Source organism: Dermacentor silvarum, chromosome 2 (genome assembly GCF_013339745.2).
Source record: "Dermacentor silvarum isolate Dsil-2018 chromosome 2, BIME_Dsil_1.4, whole genome shotgun sequence".
NCBI lineage: Eukaryota > Metazoa > Arthropoda > Arachnida > Ixodida > Ixodidae > Dermacentor > Dermacentor silvarum.
In genome coordinates this window covers 13,423,254-13,449,339 of record NC_051155.1, presented here as the reverse complement: position 1 = coordinate 13,449,339, position 26,086 = coordinate 13,423,254, and the positions used below count along the sequence as shown (strand labels likewise).

The following is a 26,086-nucleotide window of genomic DNA, read 5'->3' as shown; positions in this document are numbered from 1 at the left end:
GCACCGTAATAGGTACAGGGCACGGGAGGAGTTTGGACCGGTGACGCCTGCATGCGGCAGCTGCCCAGTACGCCTGTTGATTATGTTTCGTCTTTTCTTATGTTTTGCACTGCCGAAATACCACGTGGAACTGAATCCAAAAAAAAAAACATGTAGCTTTCCTGGGTGCACAAACAGTTACTCAATCATGACTGAAGCTGGTAAGGCCATTCAGCTACAGTAAAATCTCGTTACAAGAGACACTCGGTTAAAAGAGACATTTGAAAATGGTTTGGTTAGTTTTCCTATGTTCGCCATGTTAACAACATTGCATACAAGAGACATGGTTACAAGAGACACTCGGTTATTAAGGACAACTTTTTTAGGTCCCTAGAGTAAAAGTCTTCACTATTTAGAAGACACAACCCAGACACGCTCACGCAACATGGCCGAAGTCGTACCAGCCGGTATGCGCTGCACTTTTCATTCCCTTGGCTCGATTCTTTTCCGTTCCGCAGCCGAATGTCATTCCTCGCATGGTTGCGACTACAAATTGAACCGAACTTTCTATCATTATGCTTTCTGTCATTAGGGCAGAAAGCGTCGGCAGTTTAGGCAAACGAGCACCTAAGAGCACTTCAAAGGTATTGTGAGCAACAGGAAGGTTTGCAAAGTGAAGTGCTTTACCTCCAGAAGTTGGGAAGGAAGCCAATACAATCTGCAGTCACTAAAAAACAAACTACTATGAATGATTTTTTATTGCTATAGCAATTATATTGTCACGTAGTAGTGACGCTGAAGTAAACAGTCGTGTATGACGAAACTGATTCTTTATTGGGCGAACCTGTGCCCACAAAAGCAAGCTACACTCAAAGCACAATGAAAGTGGCGAACACAGTCGGCGGTCGTCGAAAATCTGATCAGCGGCGAAGCGCGTCGGCTTTTATACCTGAGTCATTGAAGGTTCCAGATTAATCCCTGATGCCCGCGTGTCTTCCAGAAAGTTCTAGACAATTCGCGTCGGTCATACAATCAGATAACATAAGCGTCAGTGAAAACAGGAAACGGAAAGAAGCATCGATAACGTTCTAGAAACTTCCGGATAACGTTTAACATTTGTTAGCCGGTGGAAAGCGGCCACCGGTGAAAGATAAACATGTATACGTGTCAATACCCTCCCCTTAAAAAAACATCGTCCCGATGCTACAAACACGAAAGCGAAAACAAAACCATGCGTAATAAAAAAAAACAATAACAAAGTAACAAAGTACCTAACGTCGTTAGCGGGCGAGAAAGGTTTAAGACGCACCACATGGATGACTTCAGGTCGTGCCCGGCGCCGCTGTGATTGCGAAATGCCGTCTGGCACGACCTCATAGTCCGGTGCGCCAATACGTCAGATTATCTTATATGGTCCGAAATAGCGACGCAACAGTTTCTCGCTAAGTCCTCATCGGCGTATCGGAGTCCAGACCCAAACACGGTCGCCGGGCTGGTACTCGACGTAGCGTCGTCGTAGATTGTAGTGTCGGCTGTCGGTCCTCTGCTGGTTCTTGATGCGCAGGCGGGCGAGCTGTCGACCTTCTTCGGCACGCTGCAAATAAGTGGCAACGTCGAGATTTTGTTCGTCAGCGACGTCTGGTAGCATGGCGTCAAGCGTCGTTGCCGGGTTCCTTCCGTAGACCAGGTTGAACAGCGCCATGTGCGTCGTTTCTTGCATGGCCGTGTTGTATGCGAAGGTCAGGTACGGAAGGATGGCATCCCACGTCTTGTGTTCGACGTCGACGTACATTGCCAGCATGTCGGCGATGGTCTTATTTAGGCGCTCGGTGAGGTCATTCGTCTGCGGGTGGTAGGCGGTGGTGCGGCGATGGCTTGTCTGGCTGTACCACAGGATGGCTTGAGTTAGTTCTGCCGTAAAGGCCGTGCCTCTGTCGGTGATGAGGACTTCTGGAGCACCGTGACGCAGAAGAATGTTCTCAACGAAGAATCGGGCTACCTCGGCGGCAGTGCCTTTGGACAAGGCTTTTGTTTCGGCGTAGCGGGTGAGGTAGTCCGTAGCTACGACGATCCATTTATTCCCGGACGTCGACATCGGAAAAGGCCCCAGTAAGTCCATCCCGATCTGCTGGAACGGTCGGCGAGGTGGCTCGATTGGCTGTAGAAGTCCGGCTGGCCTTGTCGGCGGTGTTTTGCGTCGCTGACAGTCTCAGTATGTCCTTACGTAATGGGCAACGTCGGTAGAGAGGCGAGGCCAGTAGTATTTTTCTTGTATCCTCGCGAGAGTGCGTGAAAAACCGAGATGTCCAGCCGTTGGGAGAGCTTGCAGAACTTCTGGACGCAATGCTGAGGGTACCACAAGGAGGTAGTTGGCTCGGAGAGGCGAGAAGTTCTTCTTTAGGAGAATGTCGTTTTGCAAGAAAAATGACGCCAATCCTTGCCTGAACACCTTCGGCACAATGACGGTCTTGCCTTCCAGGTAGTGTACAAGGCTCCTTAGTTCCGGGTCGGCTCGTTGTTGTTCGGCGAATTCGTCGGCACTGATGGGTCCCAAGAAAGTGTCGTCATCCTGGTCGTCTTGTGGCAGCGGTTCGACGGGGGCACGAAACAAACAATCGGTGTCAGAGTGCTTTCGGCCGGACTTGTTAATGACGGTGATGTCGAATGCTTGAAGTCTCAGGCTCCAGCGTGCGAGGCGACCTGAAGGATCCTTCAAGCTAGCTAGCCAACACAAGGCATGGTGGTCGTCGCTCACAACTTTAAAGGGCCTGCCATAGAGGTAGGGGCGAAACTTTGATGTAGCCCAGATGATGGAGAGGCACTCCTTTTCTGTTGTGGAATAATTTGCTTCCGCCTTCGATAGCGACCGGCTAGCATAACTTACAACCCTTTCTAGACCGTCAGTCCTCTGCACAAGCACGGCGCCGAGTCCTACGCTGCTTGCGTCGGTGTGGACTTCAGTATCGGCGTTTTCGTCGAAATGCGCAAGTATTGGCGGCGAATGCAGGTGTTGCTTCAGTTCTTCGAATGCTTCGACTTGCGGCGTCTCCCACTTGAACTCGACGTCGGCCTTCGTGAGATACGTCAGTGGCTCAGCGATCCGTGAAAAATTCATGACGAAGCGCCTGTAATAGGCGCACAGTCCAAGAAATCTACGCACTGCCTTCTTGTTAGCGGGCGGAGGAAAGTTGGAGATGGCCGCAGTTTTCTGAGGGTCGGGGCGCACTCCAGACTTGTTGATGACGTGGCCCAAAAACAAGAGCTCCTCATATGCGAAGCGTCACTTTTCGGGCTGTAACGCGAGTCCGGAGGTTTTGATTGCTTGGAGAACTGTTTCAAGGCGCCGCAGGTGTTCTTCGAAGCTTGAGGCAAACATGACGGCGTCGTCCAAATAGACGAGGCAACTCTGCCACTTCAAGCCTGCCAGTACTGTATCCATGACGCGTTGGAAAGTCGCAGGTGCCGAGCAAAGACTAACCGGCATGACCTTGAACTCGAACAGTCCGTCTGGTGTTATAAAGGCAGTCTTCTCCCGGTCCCTCTCGTCGACTTCGATTTGCCAGTAGCCGGTTTTGAGGTCCATCGAAGAAAAATACTTTGCGTTGTAGAGTCGATCCAAGGCCTCGTCAATCCGTGGGAGGGGGTATACGTCCTTCTTCGTGATCTTGTTGAGGCGATGATAATCCACGCAGAAACGTAGGGTTCCATCCTTTTCTTCACTAACACCACGGGGGACGCCCACGGACTCTTGGACTGCTGGATGATGTCGTCGCATAGCATTTCGTCGACTTGTTGCCTTATGGCCTCGCGTTCGCGCACCGAAACTCGGTACAGGCTCTGACGGAGTGGGCGGACATATTCGTCGGTTATAATGCGGTGCTTGGCGACAGGGGTTTGTCGAACTTTTGACGAGAAGCAGTCCTTGTATTGCAGGAGCAGAGCTTTTAGCTGTTCTTTCTTATGATTGGGAAGGTTCTGATTGACGTCGAAAGTTGGTTCAGGTACTACAGTCGTCGTTGAAGGTGCACTAGATTCCGTGAAGGCGAAAGCACTGCTGGCTTGTACTATTTCGTCAATGTAGGCGACCATGGTGCCTTTGTTAATGTGCTTATATTCGTGGCTGAAGTTCGTGAGCATCACTCTTGCTTTCCCTTCGCGTAGTTCACCTATGCCTCTAGCGACGCAAATTTCACGGTCGAGCAGTAAATGATGATCGCCCTTGATGACGCCATCCATGTCTGCACACACTTCGGTACCGACGTAAATCATTACGCTTGAGCGAGGCGGAACGGTCACTTGTTCTTCAAGCACATTCAAGGCATGGTAACTGATGCTTGTATCCGGCCACTTCAACTGGATTTCTGCCGCTGTCGTCGCCGTCGCCGTGAGGTTCCATATAAAGTCCAAGGGCGATAAAATCGTCGCCGCGTGCCGTATGCGCTAGCGAAAGCGCGCGGGAGACGTGCACTATCACGGAGAGCGAATGCATGGCGGAAAGCAAATGTGACCGTCGCGCGAAAGGCCGTGGGGGTATGGGAGGGAGGCGGGGCAATGCTGAGCTGTGGCACCAAAGGCGTATCTTGCAAACGGGCGCAAGGGGAACTGGCCACTCAATCTCCCACGCGAAAGCAAGAAAGCGGGAAGCCAGCGCAGGAGGGAGGGGGAGGTGCAGCTTCTACTCTGCCAACAACTGCGCTCGTACTTTGCCCGGCTGTGGCGGTCACCCGCACCGTCTCTTTATCTCCACACGGCTCTGACATTTGTATGCGCTGTGCATTCGCTGCTCAGTTTCCATTGAAGTGATAGACCGCACGAACCTTCGCCCGCTGCGGCGGCTGCGCTTGCTGCCAGTGTTTTGACAGTCGTTGTCTGCGGTCATTCAGTGTGATCTATTCATGTTTGCTTGTGTGCGCTGACACCACGCTTGTCAATTCAGGTAGTAAGCGAATGTTTCCAAGTTTATGCAGCCGATAAAACTACTATCCCTACTCTGAATAGCTCTCTACTAATTTGCTATCACAATTGATGCTTCGCCTTTTGGGCGAAACTGCTACATTTTTTTAAGCCACCCTGAGCAATTTTCTGTATATGTATTACAACAGGGTCATTCCACGCAAAACGTCCCAGCCCAAAAACCGACCATCGTTGATTTTCCTGAAAAAAATTGGGCTAGACGGCTATTGTGTGAATAAGGTTTCACCAAAGTATTTTGGTCGCAAAAAATTTTTCGATCACGTGAGCGCTATTTAAAGTTTCCGCAAAGAAGCAATAGTTGGTTGGAGGCAATTTTTTTTATTCAAGGCTGAAACTAGGTGTAATAACAAAGTTTATTTTAGAGCATTCTAGGGGCATCCTTCTTTCATATACTGGGATGACTGAATGCGTTTTAAAATTTATCGCGTTTATTTGGCTCAGTAAAAAAGCAAGAAATGTTGCGTTTTCAGAATTTTTTTCGCATAAACTTCGCAAGTTTTTCAACTACAATATTCTTTCTTCCTTTTCGCATGTTGCTATAGTGTATGCTAAAAATAATTTGAAATTCTTAAGGTATATATTTTTTTAGAAAAACACCTCCAAAGTTTGCAAAAAGTGGATTTTTTGCGAGATTCATGCCACATTTAAGCCTTAAGGCCCTCCAGATAAAAATATGTCAGATAGATCAATATGCGAAATTTTGTTTGTTCAAACAAAATTTACTCGAATAAAAATTTCTAAATCACAAGCTAAGAGGCCGGTGCGCATATTGATCTATCTGACATATCTTTATCTGGAGGGCCTTAAGGCTTAAATGTGGCATGAATCTCGCAAAAAATCCACTTTTTGCAAACTTTGGAGGTGTTTTTCTAAAAAAATATATACCTTAAGAATTTCAAATTATTTTTAGCATACACTATAGCAACATGCGAAAAGGAAGAAAGAATCTTGTAGTTGAAAAACTTGCGAAGTTTATGCGAAAAAAAATTCTGAAAACACAACATTTCTTGCTTTTTTACTGAGCCAAATAAATGCGATAAATTTTAAATTCCTTCAGTTATCACATTATATGAAAGAAGGATGCCCCTAGAATGCTCTAAAATAAACTTTGTTATTACACCTAGTTTCAGCCTTGAAAAAAAAAACTTACCTCCAACCAACTATTGCTTCTTTGCGGAAACTTCAAATAGCGCTCACGTGGTCAAAAAATTTTTTTCGACCAAAATACTTTGGTGAAACCTTATTCACACAATAGCCATCTAGCCCAATTTTTTTCAAGAATATCAATGATGGTCGGTTTTTGGGCTGGGACGTTTCGTGTGGAATGACCCAACACATTTTGATGCTGATGTATAATAAAATGATCTAGTCTGACTCTCCAGCGTATTTAGAATACTTGGTTACAAGAAACCTTGGTTACAAGAGGCATGTTTCCCGGGTCCCTTGAGTGTCTCTTGTAACGAGGTTGTACTGTACCTTGGTGACCATCGCGACCTTACACATGGAATAGTGGAAAGCATGGAAATGCGTGGTTCATAGGCAAGGGTACAACACTGCTTTGCCTTTGTCTATTTCATAAGCGTATCTACCGGGGGAAGGGGGCAAAGTATGCCATCTGCTCCCCCCCCCCCCCCCCTGGCCTTCACTTTTCAAAGTGGGCACTTTCGGCTGCATGCTGGAAAGTCCAACATAACTACAGCTGAAGCTAAATTTTCCTAATAGAATGGCCACGTAAGTAATGCTTTGCTTTGCTACATATCCCCTGCTTGGGAAGCGAGGATTGTCTTTTGTGCCTCCTCCCGACGCGCGGGATTCGTGATACATGCTCTCACGTTGCGGAGAAGGCCTGGCACTGGAGAGTTCCCGCCCTATCAAATTGCTGCTTGCGCTATACTTGCACCATGCCCAGTTTTTTGGGACTGCCTAAGCACATTTTAAAATGCAATCGGCTTGCTATATTTAACCTGCGGGCGAGGGAATGGAGAGGTCTGGATAAAGTAGTATAATCAGCCATGCCCAACGATTGGTGTGCCTTTTATGGCATGACATCTTTGGATTATCAAATGCTGGAACTATTGAATCTCCATCCAGAAATTGCCTACATAGCGTTGCAGTCTCAGTATCTTATCACCATCAAAAATCTAATCACACCACTTACAGGTCTAACTGTCCAATTTCATTGTGTAATCACAACTTATCATAGATATTTTCGTGAAAATGATCTTGTCGATTTCGTTTTCAGCCCATTTCTAAATAAAAGCTACACTACTATTACTCATTTCCCGGCAGGAACAAAAACAGCAGATATTTTATATTTTGAAGAAATGAAAGTCACTTTTTTAGATGTGTACCGAAAATTTCAACTGACAAGTAGCTTATGTGCTCGAAAAACAGTTACTGAATAGTCGTCTGCTTGAAATTTTTATGCTTTATACATGGCATTTAGTTGTTTCTCCCCGGTATCCTCGGTAAACTATGCGTGGCAGAGTGTTTATATTAATTCGAAGTACGAAGCAATGTTCAACGAGCGATATATGTTTATTCTGTGTAGGTTCATTACAGCCTTTGTAGAAACTTACTCATAGAAGTGTTCCAGGGTGTCATACTGCTGCTAGTCGAAATGTTTCCCAGACTCCTAAAACAACTGCACGAGATGTGGACTTGAAATTTCGTGACAATAGGGAGAATTTTAAGCGCAATGCGTTGCGAAACTTTAAAAAATTTTAATTAAATTAAATTATGGGGTTTTATGTGCCAAAACCACGATCTGATTATGAGGCACGCCGTAGTGGAGGACTCTGGAAATTTGGACTACCTGGGGTTCTTTAACGTGCACTTAAATCTAAGTACACGGGTGTTTTCGCATTTCGCCCCCATCAAAATGTGGCCGCCGTGGCCGGGATTCGATCCCGCGACCTCGTGCTTAGCAGCCCAACACCATAGCCACTAAGCAACCAGAGCGGGTGTTGCGAAACTTTCACTTTCCTGCTTAAATGCAAGCATTGCAGATAATTACTAAACCCTCGATTTCCCATGTGTTTTCGTGCATCATACGAGATTCATAGTTCTTTTTCTCCGGTGTCCTCGGTGAGCTAAACCAGGCACCTTGTTTATATCTGGGGAAATTAGGGGCGTGGTATGGGCAATATGTAGGCAGTGTACCAAATGAGTGGGTTACATTCGCCTTTTCCAATAGAATAGACGGCTGTGCTGTCATAGTTACAACTACAACTGAAGTCAAATTTTGCGAACATAGGGGGAACAATACGCCAAGTTTATGTGCGTTGGTAAATGCATGCTGATCACATACAGCTATTAAAAAAATCTGTAAGCAAGTACTATTCGAAAGTACCACACCGCTGTTATTAGCTAGATTTTCCAATGTTCCAAGAGAACTCTGCTTTTCAGATACGTTATACTTTAACGGAATAGGCAACATTTTAAGTACTACAATGTGTTTCCAAGTTTTAACATTTCTGGCTAATTTATAAGCGTTACGAATAATGAATGAACCCTCATTTTTATTACTTTTTATTAACTAAAGGAAGCAGCTTCTTTATAGTTTGTGACTCTGAGGACCATGTAATGTTTGATGCGTGAGGAAAGTTCAAAATAGATGGGTAATTGGGACGTTCGCAATAAATCACGTATACAAACACTCTAGTGTGTTATGAGCCTGTCTAACGAGCAGGGCAGAATTGAGCCCACTGCCCTGATAAAACTGTAAACTCCACCAAGACAATATCTAGTGAAAATTGGTTGTACGCTATGAAAACTCTCTATGAGAAGTTAAATGAGGTTGGATCAAACAGTCTCTAAAAAAATTCTTGACCAAGTGCTAGAACGTGCGATATGGCTACTTTGAGCTATGCTTTTCAGTGTTGCAACAGAAGCAGGGTTTGGGTACGGGCTAGTTGGTATTCAATTGCAAACTTGACTTACAGTGCATACGTAAACAAATTACAACAGTTACAACAACAACAGTTACAAAAGATTTATATTTCGTGGAAAGGGGAGTGGGTCATGGTAAGTGCAACAAAATTTTTACATTCCTGGTCTAGTTACAAGTGTTGCAAATAATTACTGAGCCATCGTATCCCCCGCCCCTATTTTTCATGCGTCATAAGGCGTTTCTAGTTGGTTTCAGTGATGTCCTCGGTGAACTAAACAAGACACTTTGTTTATATTTTGTGAAAATAAAGGGCGTGGTATGGGCACTATGTAAGTAAACTTCAAAGACAGGAGACTAATTATGATATTTGCAGTAAATTTTGCAACAAAGCGATCTGGACATTTATGAATGTGTTTTACGAACACAGCAGAATTTACCTTCCTGCCATGGGAAAACTGTTAACTGAACCGATATCAAATCTAGAGAAATTTGAGTGTGCAGGGGAGGGGGGAGATGAGTAGGGAGGGAGGGAGTATACAATGGTTAATGTTATGGCGAAGTAACATGTGTGTTATGGAATTATTGGCTTTTTTAAAATTTCCAAAAAGAAATGCTTGGAAACTTTTAAAACAATGCGATATAATTAAGGAAACTAAAACTTTTATTCAAACTGTTCGAAAGGAACAGCTTCGGTGGAAATTTGGTTGTAATTCTCCAAGGTCGCACATATCTGCAGTCTTTTTTTTGTGAATATTGCAATTCATTTATGTTTATTGCACTTTGTTGTGTATAACCTCGACCATACTATGACCTTAACTATCGATACATGTGTGCTGTATATAGATTTAAACAGCGAGTACAATTCTTTAATTAGCAACATCGTCTGTAACAAATGTGCATTTTTTTATGTCCGCTGCACTGCTGCTACTGGGTGGCATCAGGGACCTTTGGGCACTCACTGCCTTTTGTACCTGTATCATATGTAGAATTTATATAGTGTACAGAAATTAATGCAAACTGAACTAATTTTTCGAGCCCCCATGGTTCACCATGTGCGATTGATAAATAGGCTTATGTCGTTTAAACATAAGATTGCTGACAGACACACTTCCAGGCTCTTTCACCTATTGTAATAGTAATTCAAAATATATAGAGAGAGAGAGTCAGATCGTTAGCGGCTTGCCCTCCCCCACTCGAGAAGTAGTTGGTACGCAGTCTAGTTGTTCGCATATAAATAAAATCGCCGTTCATTTGCAAGAGCTTCGTATTCCATGTAAATTTGCCTTCACCTCCACAGATGTGACCACGGCTCCGGAGCATGGGCACCAAAGGCAAACACGTGGAATTGCCATCCTCTCAGCGGATCAGTCGTTTATTTTACGGTATATTTTCCTTCCTCGCACTTCGCAGCTCGGGCAGCGTCTGTGTGCTCTGCATTGACAGCTAACATAAACACAGCGGTTACTCGCCGTCAATGCCAGCCTTACACGTGCACCAGCCGCCGCCACCGGTTCTCGTCATGCCAAACTGTGAAGCAGACCAAGATTGAAGACTGGCTAGCTTCTAAGACATAAGATTCACCAAAGCATCGCAATAAAATTAAATACGGACAGAGAAGGGGAACATACCGAACACATGTGCAATCGGCAAAGCAGCGCAAAAAAAAAAATGGCGATGTTCATTTTTGTGCTGCTTCACCAATTTACATGATTAAATACACAGCAATCTCAATGTGCACAGCAAGACATCTGCAACACAACTGCTGGAGTTCCATGTCGTAGCTTGTCACAGTGAGCTTTGCTTGCGGGGTGCACTTGCATCGCAATTCGCACTCGTTTTCTGCTTTATCTGATGTCATGAATGCGACTTGCCTCAAACAAGCAGCGACATTTGTCAAGGACGGACATACGAAAATGTGCTTTCCATTGCGTCAGGCTGTAAAATCCACAGTGCAAAACTACAGGAAGTGCAGCCTGCGTCTTCGGCCCGTTGTCTGCATCACATGCGAATGCTCTTACTGCTACCGTTCGTGGTGCTGCTCACCAGTGAACCGATAGCGCCTTACGACGGTTGCCCAGTGCCTGCCTATACCATCATTCGTGCTAGACGATACTGCCAGATTTTGATCCCTTGGTAGGCACCACACCTATTACAAAGCATTCCCCAGGGAAAGGTGGTTCAGGGCCCAACCGAACCCCAAGTCAGGTCTTCCTGTACCATTTCTTACACTATACTTATAAGTGAAGAAAAACATTTAAACTGAAGATTAACCCCACAAACCTGGAATACTGGACGTACACGTTTCCACGCAGATGTGGCTCCAGGTTTCGACACACGCGCAGTTGGCAGACAGTGCCAGCACGACGTAGTTCCTCCAGCACGTCCCAGAAGAAGGCCTCGAAGTGGGCCTGCAGCTCACGCTCGTCCGTCTCGAGGCTGTCGTCGCCATGGTGCTGCTCCAGGGACAAGTGACTGTACATGCTCCGCAGCAGCAATGTGCGGCTCACTGCGGGACGTGGGTGCGCCCGGGAGCACCTGCGATGCCAGCCTGCATGCTCAACTCTCGGCAGCATCTGTGCTTGCTACGAGCCAGTGACACCGTGTGGTAGGCACACCACAGGATTCACTGAACAACCACATCTTTATAGGCTCCTCATCACCCACACATGAAATGAGAAAGCAAGTTAAAGGCATCAGCTAGGGCAGTGGTTCCCCAACGGGGTACCATACAAGCCCCTGAGTTCTGCAGGCACCCTTTCAGAGTGTCAGATGGCTAAAATGGCACTTTCTAGATTTATAGCATAGGTTGGAACCCCGATTATACGACTTCCACGGGAGAACGCAAAAATGCTCTATACACAGTGCACTGTACATCGTGACCAAAAAATACCGTAACGCGAAAAAATAACCCTAACTGTTCAACAAACAAACAAGACGAGGCACACTTTATATTATTCAAAAGGCCATTTAATTCTGTAGAACAACTCAAATTTCAGTTTCAATATGTCAACCTTGTGCTTTGATACAGGCTGAAGGCACCTCCGGAAGTTCTTCAAAATAGCCGTGAGGTCTTCTCGAGTGATATTCTCCCAGGCCTTCTCCAAAGCACGTTTGAGCAATTCGATGGATTCGTGCTTGAAGGACTACCCTTTTTGCTACAGGATCACCCAAACAGCCAAGTTTATCGAATTGAGATCGAGGGAATTTGAAGGCCAAACGTCCTTCCCTCACGAAGGTTCGCCTCACACCACTTGAGAGTCTTATTCACTCTGTGGCCCAGTCCTGCTGCAGCCACCAGTCAAGTGTTTTCTGCATTCCCTTGAGCCCAGGGAATGACGGCACCCTCCAGGATCAGCTCGCGGTAGATCTCAGCATTGAGTATTATCCCTTCCAGCACAAAAACGAGCTTGTTCTTCCCAAGGCCTGAAATTCCGCCCCAAACCATGGTACTCTTGGGAAAACATTTTTTTTTTCCACTCTGACAGTGCGCAAAGAACCCTTTCCCAACAATTCTCGGTGATTCTGTGAATTCCAAGTCGATTCGACAGTGAAAATCTTCTCATCGGTGAATATAATCTGGTGTAGTGCTTCATCATAGCTCAGCTGCTTCATCCTGTGGCATTTTTCCAGCCTGGAGGTCTTCATTTGGTCCGGCAGCTGCCCTTTCGCTGATTTGCACACCACGAGCTTTCCCTCTTTCACGAGTAGTTGCATGGTCGAGTTGCTGACTCCGTGCTCTTGGGTGAGTTTTCTCATGTTTCTCAGCAAATTTCCCTTGATTTCCTTGCTGACGGCCAATTTCAGCTCCTGGGTTATTGCCATTCAAGGCATCCCGCTTCACTGCCGGTCCTTGACGGTCTCCTGAAACCGTTTGACGACGCCAAACTGTTGCCTGAAACAGTTTGACGACGCAATGGATTTGAACACGCCGCAATTTGAGCCTCTTCGCGATCTCTGGAATGGTCATACCCTGATTGTGGTGGGCAACGAATGTGTGGCGCAACTCTTCAGAGACCATTTTTTCTAAAGTGACGGGACAGCAAGAACAGTAAAAATAGGAGTTCTATATCAAAGAAGCACAAGGAGCACAAATTGAATAATGTTTGTGCTAAAGTATGCGAACAATATAAAATAAAATAAAATTCAAAGTGTGTTACAGTATTTTTCAGTCACGCTGTATAATCCGACCAACCAAAAATTATGCCTACAATACACGGTCTCGCGTAAAGAAGTTGCGAGGAGATTTAGTTTAAGCTACGGGCTAATGCTCTGCAGGAATCAGAAACAAAAACTGCCAAAAAGGTAAATGCAAAAAGAATACTGCATTGCAGGGACCAATCACGCTTTCTTGTAGAGATTTAGCATACTGTGTACCACAATTTGTGCAAGCCAACAAGCTGAAACATTATTTTCTCATTTACAGTCTTTGAACATGTCAAGCACGTACTTTATTTCGGGAAATCCTCGGCGCACGCACACACACGCAGTCTGCGTATTTCCAGCCGCACCGCACACGGCTTGCTCCGCCGATTACATCACTTACTCAGGTCGTTGTCGCGTGCTCCCAGCACGCCGACCGCGCACACACGCCTTCCATGTTCTCTCTCTGCTCGCCACACACGGTTGCCTACCGACCGTGCCTGCAACTCTACACAGTTGCCTACCGTCTCGTGCCTGCGACTCTACGCCGCCTGGCGTCAGCCTGGTACCCTCACAGAAAAGATCTGTCAATTTCTTTTATAGAAGGGTGTAAGATTGGGCTTGTTGGTAAGACATGCTTCAAGGTAGGTTGACAGCGCAAGGCCAGCAGAGGGGACAGCGCTCTGTTCTCTATTCTGTCCCCTCTGCTGGCCTTGCGCTGTCAACCTACCTTGAAGCATTCTTTTATAGACTTTCTTTGAGCCACGCAGCATGAGCTATTTTTCAAGTGCACCAATGTTCACAAGGAGGTCACCCACAGCAATGGCGCCTGCATAGACGAATCTCCAAATGTTGTCAATGCTATGCAGCACATCCACAAACGTAGGCACAAGCGCAGCAGCATCTGTGGCATCGTCCTCGTTCGAGTGTCAGCATGATACGACGACCCATGCGAAACCGGAAATCCAACAACAGACGTGTGAAAAGCCCTGTGTACTTGCGCTAAAACGAAGTTCTGAACTGTGGGTGTGAACATGCGTGCCTGATAGATCTGGGTGCCTTCCGGTAGCTAATCGGTTCAATCTTCGCACATACTTTCACGCTTTTCATACGTGCTAGGCTGGTGTTCTCTGGGGATCACTTTTTGACATTTTCCATTTTGCGAGATTCGGCAACAGACGCATCAAAGTATGTGGCCAACAGCGCTCTTGACACTGTACAAAGATAGTGGACTTGACATAGTGCCCTATACGCAAAGGCGTCTGATGACGGAAGCAGGCACTGCTGAGAAAACGCTCAGAAGGAGAAAGCGCAACGAGACAGCAACAAAGGAACGAAGGCGGGCAGCAGTTGAGCGGCGTGTAGAGGGGAAAGGGAAATTAATGATGAGAGGGCAGCGAGGGAAGGAAAAAGGAGGCTAGGAGAGAGGCCAAGAACCAGTGCAGCTTTCCATATGCGAAGGGGCACTCTCCCCTTCCCGACGTAGAGGACGGCGGCACAAGGGAGCTGCCAGAAGCTTGTCACCCCTTTTCACGCATCCATCATTGGTTTTGCAGTTTCGCATGGATCGTCCTACGATATGGGACGTGCATAATCTTGCGTCATATTGTCACGAGCCTCTAGAAGTAGAGTTGAAGGTTTAATAACCTGTAGAGCAGCTGGCTCTCGGAAGATGCGACCGTCGGGGCTGGCTCGAGCAGAGAAGGGGGCACGCGGTCTTCTTTCTTCTCTTGGGCTCGACCCACTCTTGCCCTCGACCCACTACCTACAGGTGGCAATATCCCTCCCTTCGAACAAAAGCATCGCCTCGATGCTAAAAAAAAATAGGCGTAGAAGACAAAGAAAAAGGCAGGCAAAGCGAAAGTACACAAAAAAAAGTAGCCATCACGCCGGCACAGTCAATGAACAAAGAAGCAATCTCCCAAAGATAAATGAAAAGTAGAAACAAAGAAGGGAATGAGAGAAAAAAACGAAAACAAGAAAAGTTACGGACGCGCAATGTACGGCTTCATGCGCACAACACGAACTATGTCTGAGCTCGGTTGTCTTTGTGTCCTACTCCGTGTCTGCGATGATGTGTCCGGAACTACTTCGTAGTTTACGTCCCTGACGCGGCGGAGCACTTTATACGGACCGAAATACCGGCTCAGCAGCTTTTCACAGAGGCCACGACGGCAAACGGGGGTCCACACCCAAACTTGGTCACCGGGGTTGTAGGACACGTCCCTGTGGCGGATGTTGTAGCGTCGTGCATCTGCCTGCTGCTGCTGGCGGATATGCAGCCGCGCGAGCTGCCGAGCTTCCTCAGCACGCTCTGCAAATTCCTCGGCGTCAGTTGTCAATAGGTCAGCGTCTTGACACGGCAGCATAGCGTCCAGCATCGTCTGGACTTCGCAACCGTAGAGAAAGCGAAAGGGCGTGAAGCGCGTTGTCTCTTGCACAGCGGTGTTATACGCGAAGGTCACGTAAGGCAAGATCCGATCCCATGTTTTGTGTTGAACGTCGATGTACATTGCGAGCATGTCTGTGACCGTCTTATACAGTTGCTCGGTACGTCCATTGGTCTGCGGATGGTACGCGGTCGTCTTGCGATGCCTGGTGTTGCTTAATTCAAGAACTTCGTCCATAAGCTGCGCTGTGAATGCTGTCTCTCTGTCTGTTATTACAGTGGAGGGAGCACCGTGACGCAAGACGATGTGGCGCATGAATAATTGCACTACCTCAGAGGCCGTGGCTCGTGGGATCGCCTGCGTCTCAGCATAGCGTGTTAAATAATCAGTCGCGACGATCACCCATTTGTTGCCGTCAGCAGAAAGAGGAAACGGTCCGAGAATGTCCATGCCGACTTGGTCGAAAGGCGTGTGAGGTGCTTCAATTGGCTGAAGTAAGCCAGTCGGTTTAACGGATGGTGTCTTGCGATGTTGGCATTCACGACAGCCTTTAACGTACTGTTTGACGCTTGCCGAAAGCCCGGGCCAATAGTACGTTTCGCTTACTCTAGCGAGTGTTCGTGAAAAGCCTAAATGACCAGATGTTGGTTCGTCATGGCAAGCGAAGAGGATGTCGTCGCACATGTCCCTTGGAACCACCAGGAGGTAAGCACGGCTGGTCGAACGAGCATTCTTCTCATAAAGCACATTATCTCGCAGACAGAAGGACGTCAGCGAGCGGGACAGATGGCGTGGTATGGTTGTGTCGCGACCCTCTAAATGATCGATGATCGGTCAAATCTCAGCGTCGTCACGCTGCCGTCTGCTCAAGTCCGACGAACTAATGGCGCCCAGGAAGCCGTCATCATCCTCTGTTTCCTGACTGGCAGGATCAATGGGTGCGAGGGACAGCGTGTCAGCGTCTTCATGCTTACGGCCAGACTTATAAACGATGGTGATGTCAAATTCCTGTAGCCGCAAGCTCCACCGTGCCAGTCGTCCTGACGGGTTGCGCATGCTTGCCAACCAACAGAGGGCATGGTGGTCCGTCACTACTTTGAAGGGACGACCATAGAGATAGGGTCGAAACTTGATGATCGCCCACACGACCGCAAGGCACTCTTTCTCCGTAGTCGAATAATTCGCCGCAACACGGGACAGGGAGCGGCTGGCATACGCTATAACTCTTTCCACTCCATCTTGAAGCTGGACGAGCACTGCGCCAAGGCCAATGCTACTGATGTCAGTATGCACCTCAGTATCAGCATCATCGTCAAAATGGGCAAGAACGGGTGCTGACTGAAGGCGCTGTCGTAATTCAGCAAAAGCCGCCTGTTGCTCATTATGCTACACAAATGGCGTATCGTCTCTTGTAAGGCGTGTCAGGGGTTCCGCTATCTTCAAAAAGCCTTTAATAAACCGGCGATAGTAGGCGCACAAACCCAGGAAGCGCCAGATGACCTTCTTATCAACATGAGCTTGAAACGCGGCCACAGCGGCAAGCTTGTCTGGATTGGGTCGGACCCCTTTGGCGCTTACTACATGACCGAGGAACTTGAGCTCTTCGTAACCAAAGTGGCACTTTTCGGGCTTAAGTGTGAGGTCTGCCGATCGGATGGCTTCTAGCACACTCCGTAGGCGGTGAAGATGCTGCTGGAACGTTTCGGAGAAGATGACCACATCATCCAGGTACACCAAGACAGGCCTGCCACTTCAGTCCAGTAAGGACAGTGTCCATCATTCACTGGAAAGTAGCCGGGGCTGAACACAAGCCAAAAGGAAGTACTCGAAATTCATAGCGCCCATCTGGAGTCACAAAGGCTGTTTCCACGCGGTCGCGTTCGTGTACCTCGATTTGCCAGTACCCGCTTTTTAAATCGAGACAAGAAAATTAGTGGGCACGCCATAGTCTATCTAACGAGTCGTCGATACGCGGCAGCGGGTACACGTTCTTTTTAGTCACGTTGTTGAGCTTGCGGTAGTCGACACAGAAGCGTAGCGTTCCGTTTTTCTTTTTGACAAGAACGACCGGAGATGACGACGGGCTGTTGGAAGGTTCGATGATGCCATCGTCAAGCATCTCCCGGACTTGCGTACGTATGGCTTCGCGTTCTCTTGCCGACACACGGTAAGGCTGCTGGTGTATCGGGCGTGTGTCCTTGTACGTGATGATCCTGTGTTTAGTGATGGAAGTCTGGCGTACCTTGGAAGAATGTGCGAAGCAGGTCCTGAATTCAAGCAAGAGCTTGCGCAGTGCTGCCTGGCTATCGGTGGGCAGTTCAGAATTGATGTCGAGATGGCCCAGAGACGTGTCTGCTGTCTCCACTACTTCTGACGTGAAACAGTTGTTAACGTTTGCTACTGCGTCTGCAAACGCTAACGAAGTGCCGCAGAACAGGTGTCGGTGCTCGTAGCTAAAGTTGGTAACAAGCAATTGCGAATGACCAGCACGAATCTGTATAACACCGCGAGCCACACAAACACCTTGCTTCAGTAGGTGTTCCAAGTTACTTTCGGCCACCGCTTCGCCATCGCGTAAGCCACAGCATGTGACGTCGACGAGGACACTGGCTCGTGGAGGAAGCGTTACACTGTCTGCAGAAACACGAAGTACGTCGTCGCGCCGTTGGCCGTCTTGCACGTCGATTGCTCATTCGGCAGAGAAAGTGATACGACGCTCTTGCAGGTCGATAATCGCGCCGTGCTCCTGCAGGAAGTCAACCCCAAGGATAACGTCGCGGGAGCATTCGCGTAAGACAAGGCAGCTCGCTACGAATGTAGATCGAGCCAGCCTCGACGGTCGCGTCTTCCGAGAGCCAGCTGCTCTATGGGTTATTAAACCTTCAAGTCTACTTCTAGAGGCTCGTGACAAACTGGTGGAGGTGCTGGGTAAGCGTCCTCACGGATGTTGCAGACCCCTCCAAGGATCCGCGCTATAAATCCAGTGCCTGTCGACACTCCCGTGCATCGGGCCAGCCGCAGGATCAGGGGAATGTCCCCAGAAGTCATCGACGCTACGGTTCCCACCACATCAACCGGTATGACCAGCGCCTCCCTTCAAACTGCCCAAACCGGTACGGGAAGCATGATGTCGAACCGTTAGACACTTGAGAGCCCACGGATCCCAAAGACATTTCATGGCACAGTGTTCGAAGACGTTGAAGACTGAATGGTCGAATACGAGCGCGTGGCCTCCGTCAACGAATGGAACGACACAGAAAAACTCAGACACGTCTACTTCTACCTGGAGAAGGGGGTGCGCGGTCTTCTTTCTTCTCTTGGGCTCGACCCACTACCTACAGGTGGCAATATATTTGAGGTTTATTCATAGGCGTATCTACCGGGGGGTGGGGGGGGGGGCAGGGGGTGCACTTGCCCCCCCACTGTCAAAAGTGGGGGGCAAAGCATGCCATTTGCCCCCCCCCCCCACTTTTGAAAGCCAACACTCTCCAACGAAACACAGCTGAAGCAAAATTTAATTTCTTTTCGGTGACGGACGCCAATTGCCAATCAATACTGTGTTTTTTCGTGATGCTCCGCCAGTGCGCTTGACACCGTGTACCCTTTGGCTACATCATTGCGGTGCTGCTGTAGGCTTGTTTTTAAGTTCCCTGTTCCGCCTGATAGCACGCCTGGCAGCCTTGGCGCAAATTTTTGTAGAACGATGTCAGGGTAACTTCTTTTTTTGAGATGGTTTTTGAGTCTCACGAGTTGCTGCGTTTTTTGCTGGCAGATTCGCTTTGAAAATCCTTGAAATGACTCGCTCACCCCTCGTGCCAAAGGAAGTGAAGCCCGTTTCCTTGTTGTCCTTGCTCTGGCAGGAGGGTTAGCAGCACACCTTTTTGCCGTCGTTATAAGCTGGCCGGGATAGCCATTGTCAAAGGAGTGTTCAGCTCAAGTTTTCGTGCGACAGCAGTGGAGCATAAAACTGGAATGCAAAATATATGGGCGAAACTGGGAACTTAAAAGGAAGGCTACAACAGCGCCGCAATGATGTAACCAAGTGACACACTGTGTCAAACGCACTGCCAGAGCATCACGAAAAAACAGGACACGGTATTGATTGGAAATTGACTTTTGTCATCGAAAAGGAGAATAAATTGTCATCCTGCTTGTTCCTTGAATCATTTTGCATAGAATTTACGGCACACACAATTGACCGGACACGGGGACTCCCCCTGAGCTACACGCAAACGCGTTACGTCATTGGGCATGTATATAATAAAGACCGTCATAGCACCTCGTTAATTGTGAACATGGTACCCGTATTGGGTGCAAAAACGCCAAAAACATTCTCCTTTATCTTTTTGTTTTTCGGTTGGCGAGTGCTCGTTTTCTTAAACCATCTCGCAATTTTTATGAGTTATACACGGCATTTAGGTGTTTTTTCCCGGTATCCTCGGCAAACTATGCGAGGAAAGTTGCTTATATTTCTTCGAAGTATGAAGCAATGTTCTGAGTGAAGAGCGATAAATGTTTATTCTGTGTAGGTTCATTACAGAGTTTGTAGAAGTTACTCATTCAAGCATTCCAGGGTGCCATAATGCCACAAATGTAAATGTGTTCCGGACTCATAAAACAACTGAACGTTATAAGAACTTGAAATTTTGTCAGAATATGTAGAATTTTGAGTGAGATGTGTTGCTAAACATTCACATTCCTGGTTTAAATGAAATTACTGCAGATAATTACTAAACCCTTATTTTCCATGTGCTTCTTGTGCATCATCTGAGATTCGTAATTTGTTTCTCTGGTGTCCTCGGTGAGCGAAACAAGGCCTCTTGTTTATATTTGGGGAAAGCTAGGGGCATGGTATGGGTAATGTGTAAGGGATGTTTCAAATGAGTTGGTTAAATGCGCCTTTTCCAGTAACGTAATGGGAACAACACGCCAAGTTTATGTATGATGGTAAATGCGTGTTGATCAAACACAGTTTTGAAACATCGCAAGCAAGCATTTGAAAATATCACACTACTGTTATTGGAGCGATAGCTCTACTACTCCAAGTACTAACCCAGAAAACGCCTGGTTCTGCAAATCTGACCTTCAAGCTCAGCAAAGGTCAAACTGGGACTACCACTACCGGCGGCTGCTGCGTACGCCGCGTGGGCGCTCATATCTTGAAAGCGATCTGCGATGTGGACAAAGTGCGCCGAGTGCTGGTAGCTTCGTATGCGCAGTGCTTTTGACGCTTAGTTTGCGTTGAAGCGAAATGCAGCACGAAGGTCAACACACAGACGCGCCGAGCAGCGTCTGTGTGTTGTATTGTGGAGTAATTGCAGATGCGGTAGTTGCTGACCGCACTGAGCAATGTAGTTTAACTTGGTTTAACCGCATTGAATCATGGCAAATCTTTACCTAGGTTTCCCAATGTCCCAAGGCAAATCTGCGTTTCAGAAATTTTATACTTTGAAGGAATAAGTAGCATTTTAAATGCAATGTGCCGCGAATTTCTAACGTTAGTGGCTTATTTAGAAGCGTTACAAATAATTCTTGAACTTTCTTCTTTTTCTTGCGTGATATATTAGGCTCGCCTGGTGTTCTCACTGAACTAAAGGCAGCTTCTCTTTGTTTGGTAACTGTAAGGACCAAGTAATGGGTGATGTGTAGGTAAAGCTTAAAATAGATAGGTAATCAATAAATTCCTTATGCAAGTGCTCTAAAGCATTATGAGCGTGTCTAACGAGCGGGGCAGAATTGGGACCGCTACCCTGGCACACTATGGTAAATGTTCCGGCGAAGTAACATGTGTGTTGATGAATTACTGGCTTTTTAAAAATGTATCCCAACATGAAGAGCTCCAAAACATTACACGTGGGCATGGTTTCAAACGGAACAGTCATATACGGGCAACATTTTCAAGCATGCGATATAATTACAGGAAATTGAAACTTTTATTGCAACTGCTCGAAAGAAACACCTTGTAGTAATTCTCCAAGGTCGCACACATTTGCTGTCTTTTTTTCTTGTGAATATTGCAAGTAATTTATGTGTATTGTATTTTGTTGCGTATGACCTCAACAATAGTATTACGTTAACTAGCGATACATTCGTGCTGTAGACTTCAACACCAAGTAGAATTCTTTGTCTAATTATTAAAATTGTTTGTAGCAAATGTGCTTTTTTATTATTGCGCGCCGTACTGCTGCTACAGTGCGGGATCAGGGACCTCTGTGAGGAACTCATTGCCTTAGTACATGGATAATCTTGAAATTTTGTATAATTCCAAGAAATAAATGCAAATTAAAATAATTTTTCGGGCCCTGATGGTTCACCATGTGTGATTGATAAATAGGCCATATAAAAATAATTAACAGACGCCTTTTCCGGGCTCTATCACATAATATAATAATAATTCGCAATTATAGTATGTATATATATAGAGAGAGAGAGAGGAGCAGGTGGTTTGCGGTTTGCCCCCCCACTCGAGAAATAGCTGGTACGCCACTGGGTTTATTTGACGTTTTCAATGCATTGTCTCCATGGGGAGTTTGTAGAGACTGCGCTGACCTTTCGTAAAACCTGGGACATCACAAAATAAGGGGACACATAACTGGTTCTCCGCTGCAGTAGTAGGCATTGCAAACAAACAAGCTAAGTGCATAGATCATGGAACAACAATTGTGTGAACACATAGTGAAAACAGCTCAAAATTCATACCAAAGTCTGCTCCTATGAGGAGCCACTCTCCCCACCTACAGCACACAAACTGCCCACAGCAATGGGAAAGCTTGGGGGTTCTCATGAAAACCCTGAGCTTAAACTGAGCCTGATATTGTCGATTCCATAGCGATTACTCATCCGATCACTTCAGTGATCAGATGTCCAAAAGTAAAACTAATTCCCTTTTGTCACCATTGTGAATTCATCTTGTATTTTCTGATTTCATATTACTTTGCTGCTTGGTTTTATTCTGTATTTTATGCATGGTAGCTTGACTGTGTGATACATAAGCTAAGTGCCTTACAGCCTTTTGGTTTGCTGTTCTATATGCCCCTTACCACATAGTATTCTTCCATTCCCTTAACTTAAATGCCCACAATGAGTGTTGTGCAAAAGCGGAGAGGGGGAGAGAGATAAGGGGAACTGGTGCTTTGGAAGACATATGATAGCCTTTCCGCCAGCATCCCTGACCACCGTATGTTTTTTTCTTGATGTCTGAATAAACAAAAAAATAAATGCAGAGCACACACAACTGCCTCCAGAAATGCACTTCACCGTAAGAAAATAAGGGTGACCAAAGGCAAAGGATGTGGGGGTTGCAATGTAAATGTGAAGTGGCCCCTCGGCTCTGATAATAGAGACAGTAGGGAAGGAGTGTCACCTTGAAGAGGAGAGAGCCTCTGCAGCCGTGTGTGTTTGTGTGTGTTTGGGGGAAGGAGGGGGGGGGGGGGGGGTAGCACATCTCCTCGGACCATCACCTTGCAACATCACCTTGCAGGAAGGGCACCAACTGCCAATTGTTCATTTCTTGCATCAAGACGGCAAATAGTATATACCTTGTACTGATTGCAAAATGTTAGGGTGGATGTCATTGATAAGCACTGTTTGTTACAGAAGCATCCACTAAGCTGCATGGCTGACAGATGAAACCAGTGTTCTTGCAACACCTTGTAAGGTGTACATACAGTTAAACCTGGATATAACGAAATTGACAAATTCCCGAAAAACTTCGTTATAAAGAGGATTTCGTTATATGCAAGTGCAGCACGAAAATTCGAAAAAGAAACGCTTACCGTATTTACTCGATTCTAACGTGCCCTCGATTGTAACGCGCACCCGTTTTCCGTTTTCGTCGAAGCACTCATCCTTGGAATGTCACTCCAGGTACCGGATGCGTGGACGCGTGTCGTTTCGCACAAGCGCGAGGCATCGGAAATGAACAGCGAGCGTCACAATGGCGTCGTAGCGTCGTATAGTGTTAGAGTTGTGGGGATAGCTCCATATCCCCGCATAGCTCGCGTTTCATGTAATCCGCCTTTACGCTATCCAGCGACGCCTCCCTGTGACAGTTAAACGTGGCACTGATGGCTTCTAGAGCCTTGGCGTTAAAATCCTCAGCAGGGACTACAGCAAAACCGCCTTCTTTCTTCTTTCCCCCAGCAACTCATGAGTTGCCGGTGGAGAGGGCTATTCGCTTTCTTGATCTTCGCCTGAGCTTTCAGGATAGCCACACGTGTTGGTCATATGAGCCATGAACCAACAAGCCACTTCTAAGCTTGTTAAACGGGCCACATTCTAAGCTTGTTAAACGGGCCATTATCAGTTTGTGCTTCAAGAATCCCTTTAGCAAGTCTTGCTGCCATGTAGGGGATGCAAGTTTTGAAAAGCAAGCTCGACGTTTGTCCTTGACTGGGTATCCTAAGCTGGTGCAGGTGTCTATCGTGGAACGCATTTTAAGAGAAGCGCGACCCAGCACGCAGAAGCCGGTTGCTGATGTCCCTCCTAGCAAACGCCCCAAAGTAGGTGTTGTACAGTATAGACCACTTATAACACAACCGTTTATAGTGCAGAACTGGCTACAACGCGGCCTTTTCTAACTCCCGTTTACCCTCCCATAGAACTTCATGTATACGCATACCGCTTAGAGTGCAGCCGCGTGAGACAAAATATCGGTTATAATGCGGCTTCTGCGGGAAAATCTCGCTGACAAGGGCGGCAGTGAGCACACTTCTCAACAAGGTGCGTACTCCCGGCCGGCGTATGCATTATTCAATGCAATCAAACTCTCATTAATTCGGACTACTTTCCAAGCTCGGTGAGCGAGGAGTGCTGCAAATGTGCGATGCAAAAGAGCCTCTGTCAGGCCACATGGCCTTTAGAACTTGTTCCTCTTTCTGTAACAAAGAAATAAACTTCAACTTCAAGAACGGCGCTAGCGTCCAACCCAAACGAAGCGGCGGAGTCCGCATCACCACAGCCATCAGTTGAAATCGTTCATGGATGACAGCAACGCTGGAACACTTCGAGCCTATTTGTGTCTTTAAAGCCTGTATTCTTGCATTTACGGCCGCGCATAACATCGCGTTGGCCGCGGGCTTTCGTAACTGCGCAGTCGTCATCCACGATCGCGTCGATAGCGGCCATGGTTTTCTTCGCAGCAGTTGCGGCGAACAGTAGTTTTGTTTTTAATCGGTACGCGCATAGGTCACGTGCCTAAAAAACTGCGTAGTTGCCATCGATGATCGCATAGATAGCGACCATGGTTTCGACTGCAGTTGTTGCAGCGAATGGTAGTTAATTTGTCCAGACTCGGTGCGTGTGTTGGGCACGTGCCTTCAGCACCGCAAAGTCGCCGTTCATAATCGCGTCGATAGCGGTCATGGTTTTTTCCGCAGTGGTTGCAGCAAACAGTTGTTTTGATTTGACTCGGTGCAAAGCTGTCGAGCTTGAAGAGCACCGGCTACATCGCGATTATGTTTTCCCCCACTTACTGGCGAAAATGTAATCGCGATGTGTGCGCGATAGTACAAAGCATGTCTGCATGCTTGGTCTACATGTTTTGCATACGTGCAGGGCTTGAAAATCGTTGTTTTGGTTATAGTGTGATGCCACTTATAGTGCAGATATTCGTGACGCGGCGACTTACATTATAAGCAGTCTACACTGTACCATACATGCGCAGGATATCCCATAACTTGAAAAAGATGGCCCAAAGGGCAAATGTAAGAGTTGTCGTTTCTGCTCCCAACAAGCTCGGCAAGCTTTGGAAGTTGACGGATCCAAATGCCGTCCTGTCCGATAAGTGCACTAAGCATCACCGCAAAAAGTTCGTCGAGTGTGTTCACCGTGTGATGTACAACCTCCCGCTTTCATGTGGGAAGCAATATATCGGCCAAACTGGGCACTGCCTCAATGATCGGCTAGGCGAACACCGCAATAACGTAAAAAATGGCACCGGTGAGTTTTTGACGATTCATTGTCGCGATCATGGCTGCAAACCTATCAAGGACGATTGCACGATTGTGTCCCGTGGCAGGACGCAGCTCATCCGTGAAATAACTGAAGCGCAGATGATCGCAAAATTGGGTGATAAGTGTGTTAGTTTCCCTCCACTGGCTCTCACAGAAAAAGAACTAAGTTTCTTGGAGGCGGCATCACTTGACTCGTAACTAGGTTACACGAATACGCAATCCTTTTTAGTTCGTGCAAGCGCATGCACAGTCTATACTGCTTCACACATATAAACCAATTCAGTGGCACAATAAATTTAATTGAAAGTTTGCGCTTGTGTGTGTGTGTTCTTCTCTCCCGTCCACGTCTTTTTATTGCGCAATAATACTTGAGTAATAGTAGAATACCAACTTGCCCGGAATGCTGCTCTCATTCAATGAATATTCGCCAACTTTGAACAGTGAACTGTTCAAATGAATATGAATCGAATAACGAGAAGAGAACTATTTTATTTGTATTTGAAACTTTGAATAATCGTACACCCCTTATATTTATGTATGTGTACTAGAGTTAACCCTGGGAGTGTTAGCCAGCACCACCACTCACGGCCTTGAAGGCAGATTTAGGAAATCCTTTCTGCCACAAGGCGTCACATGATATGTGGCCTTGGGAGAAGGCAACTGGCAAATAAACCTTCAGCAGTGAGCAACGTTGGGCTAGTTGGTATGGCATGCTCTTGGAAACGGGAGAGTAGACTACACAGCGCCCGAGTTGGATC

At 46.9% G+C, this 26,086-nt stretch overlaps 1 protein-coding gene across 2 annotated transcripts in view; it reads right to left on the bottom strand.

The window, feature by feature from the left end:
* LOC119441326 (U2 small nuclear ribonucleoprotein auxiliary factor 35 kDa subunit-related protein 2-like) overlaps positions 1-26,086 on the bottom strand; it is a 112,171-nt gene that overhangs the window by 41,932 nt on the left and 44,153 nt on the right. For both annotated transcript variants that reach the window (XM_049661164.1, XM_037705946.2), the window contains one exon: positions 11,126-11,380. In XM_049661164.1, the coding sequence (XP_049517121.1) occupies positions 11,126-11,380 (255 nt within the window). The remainder of the gene's footprint in view (positions 1-11,125; positions 11,381-26,086) is intronic.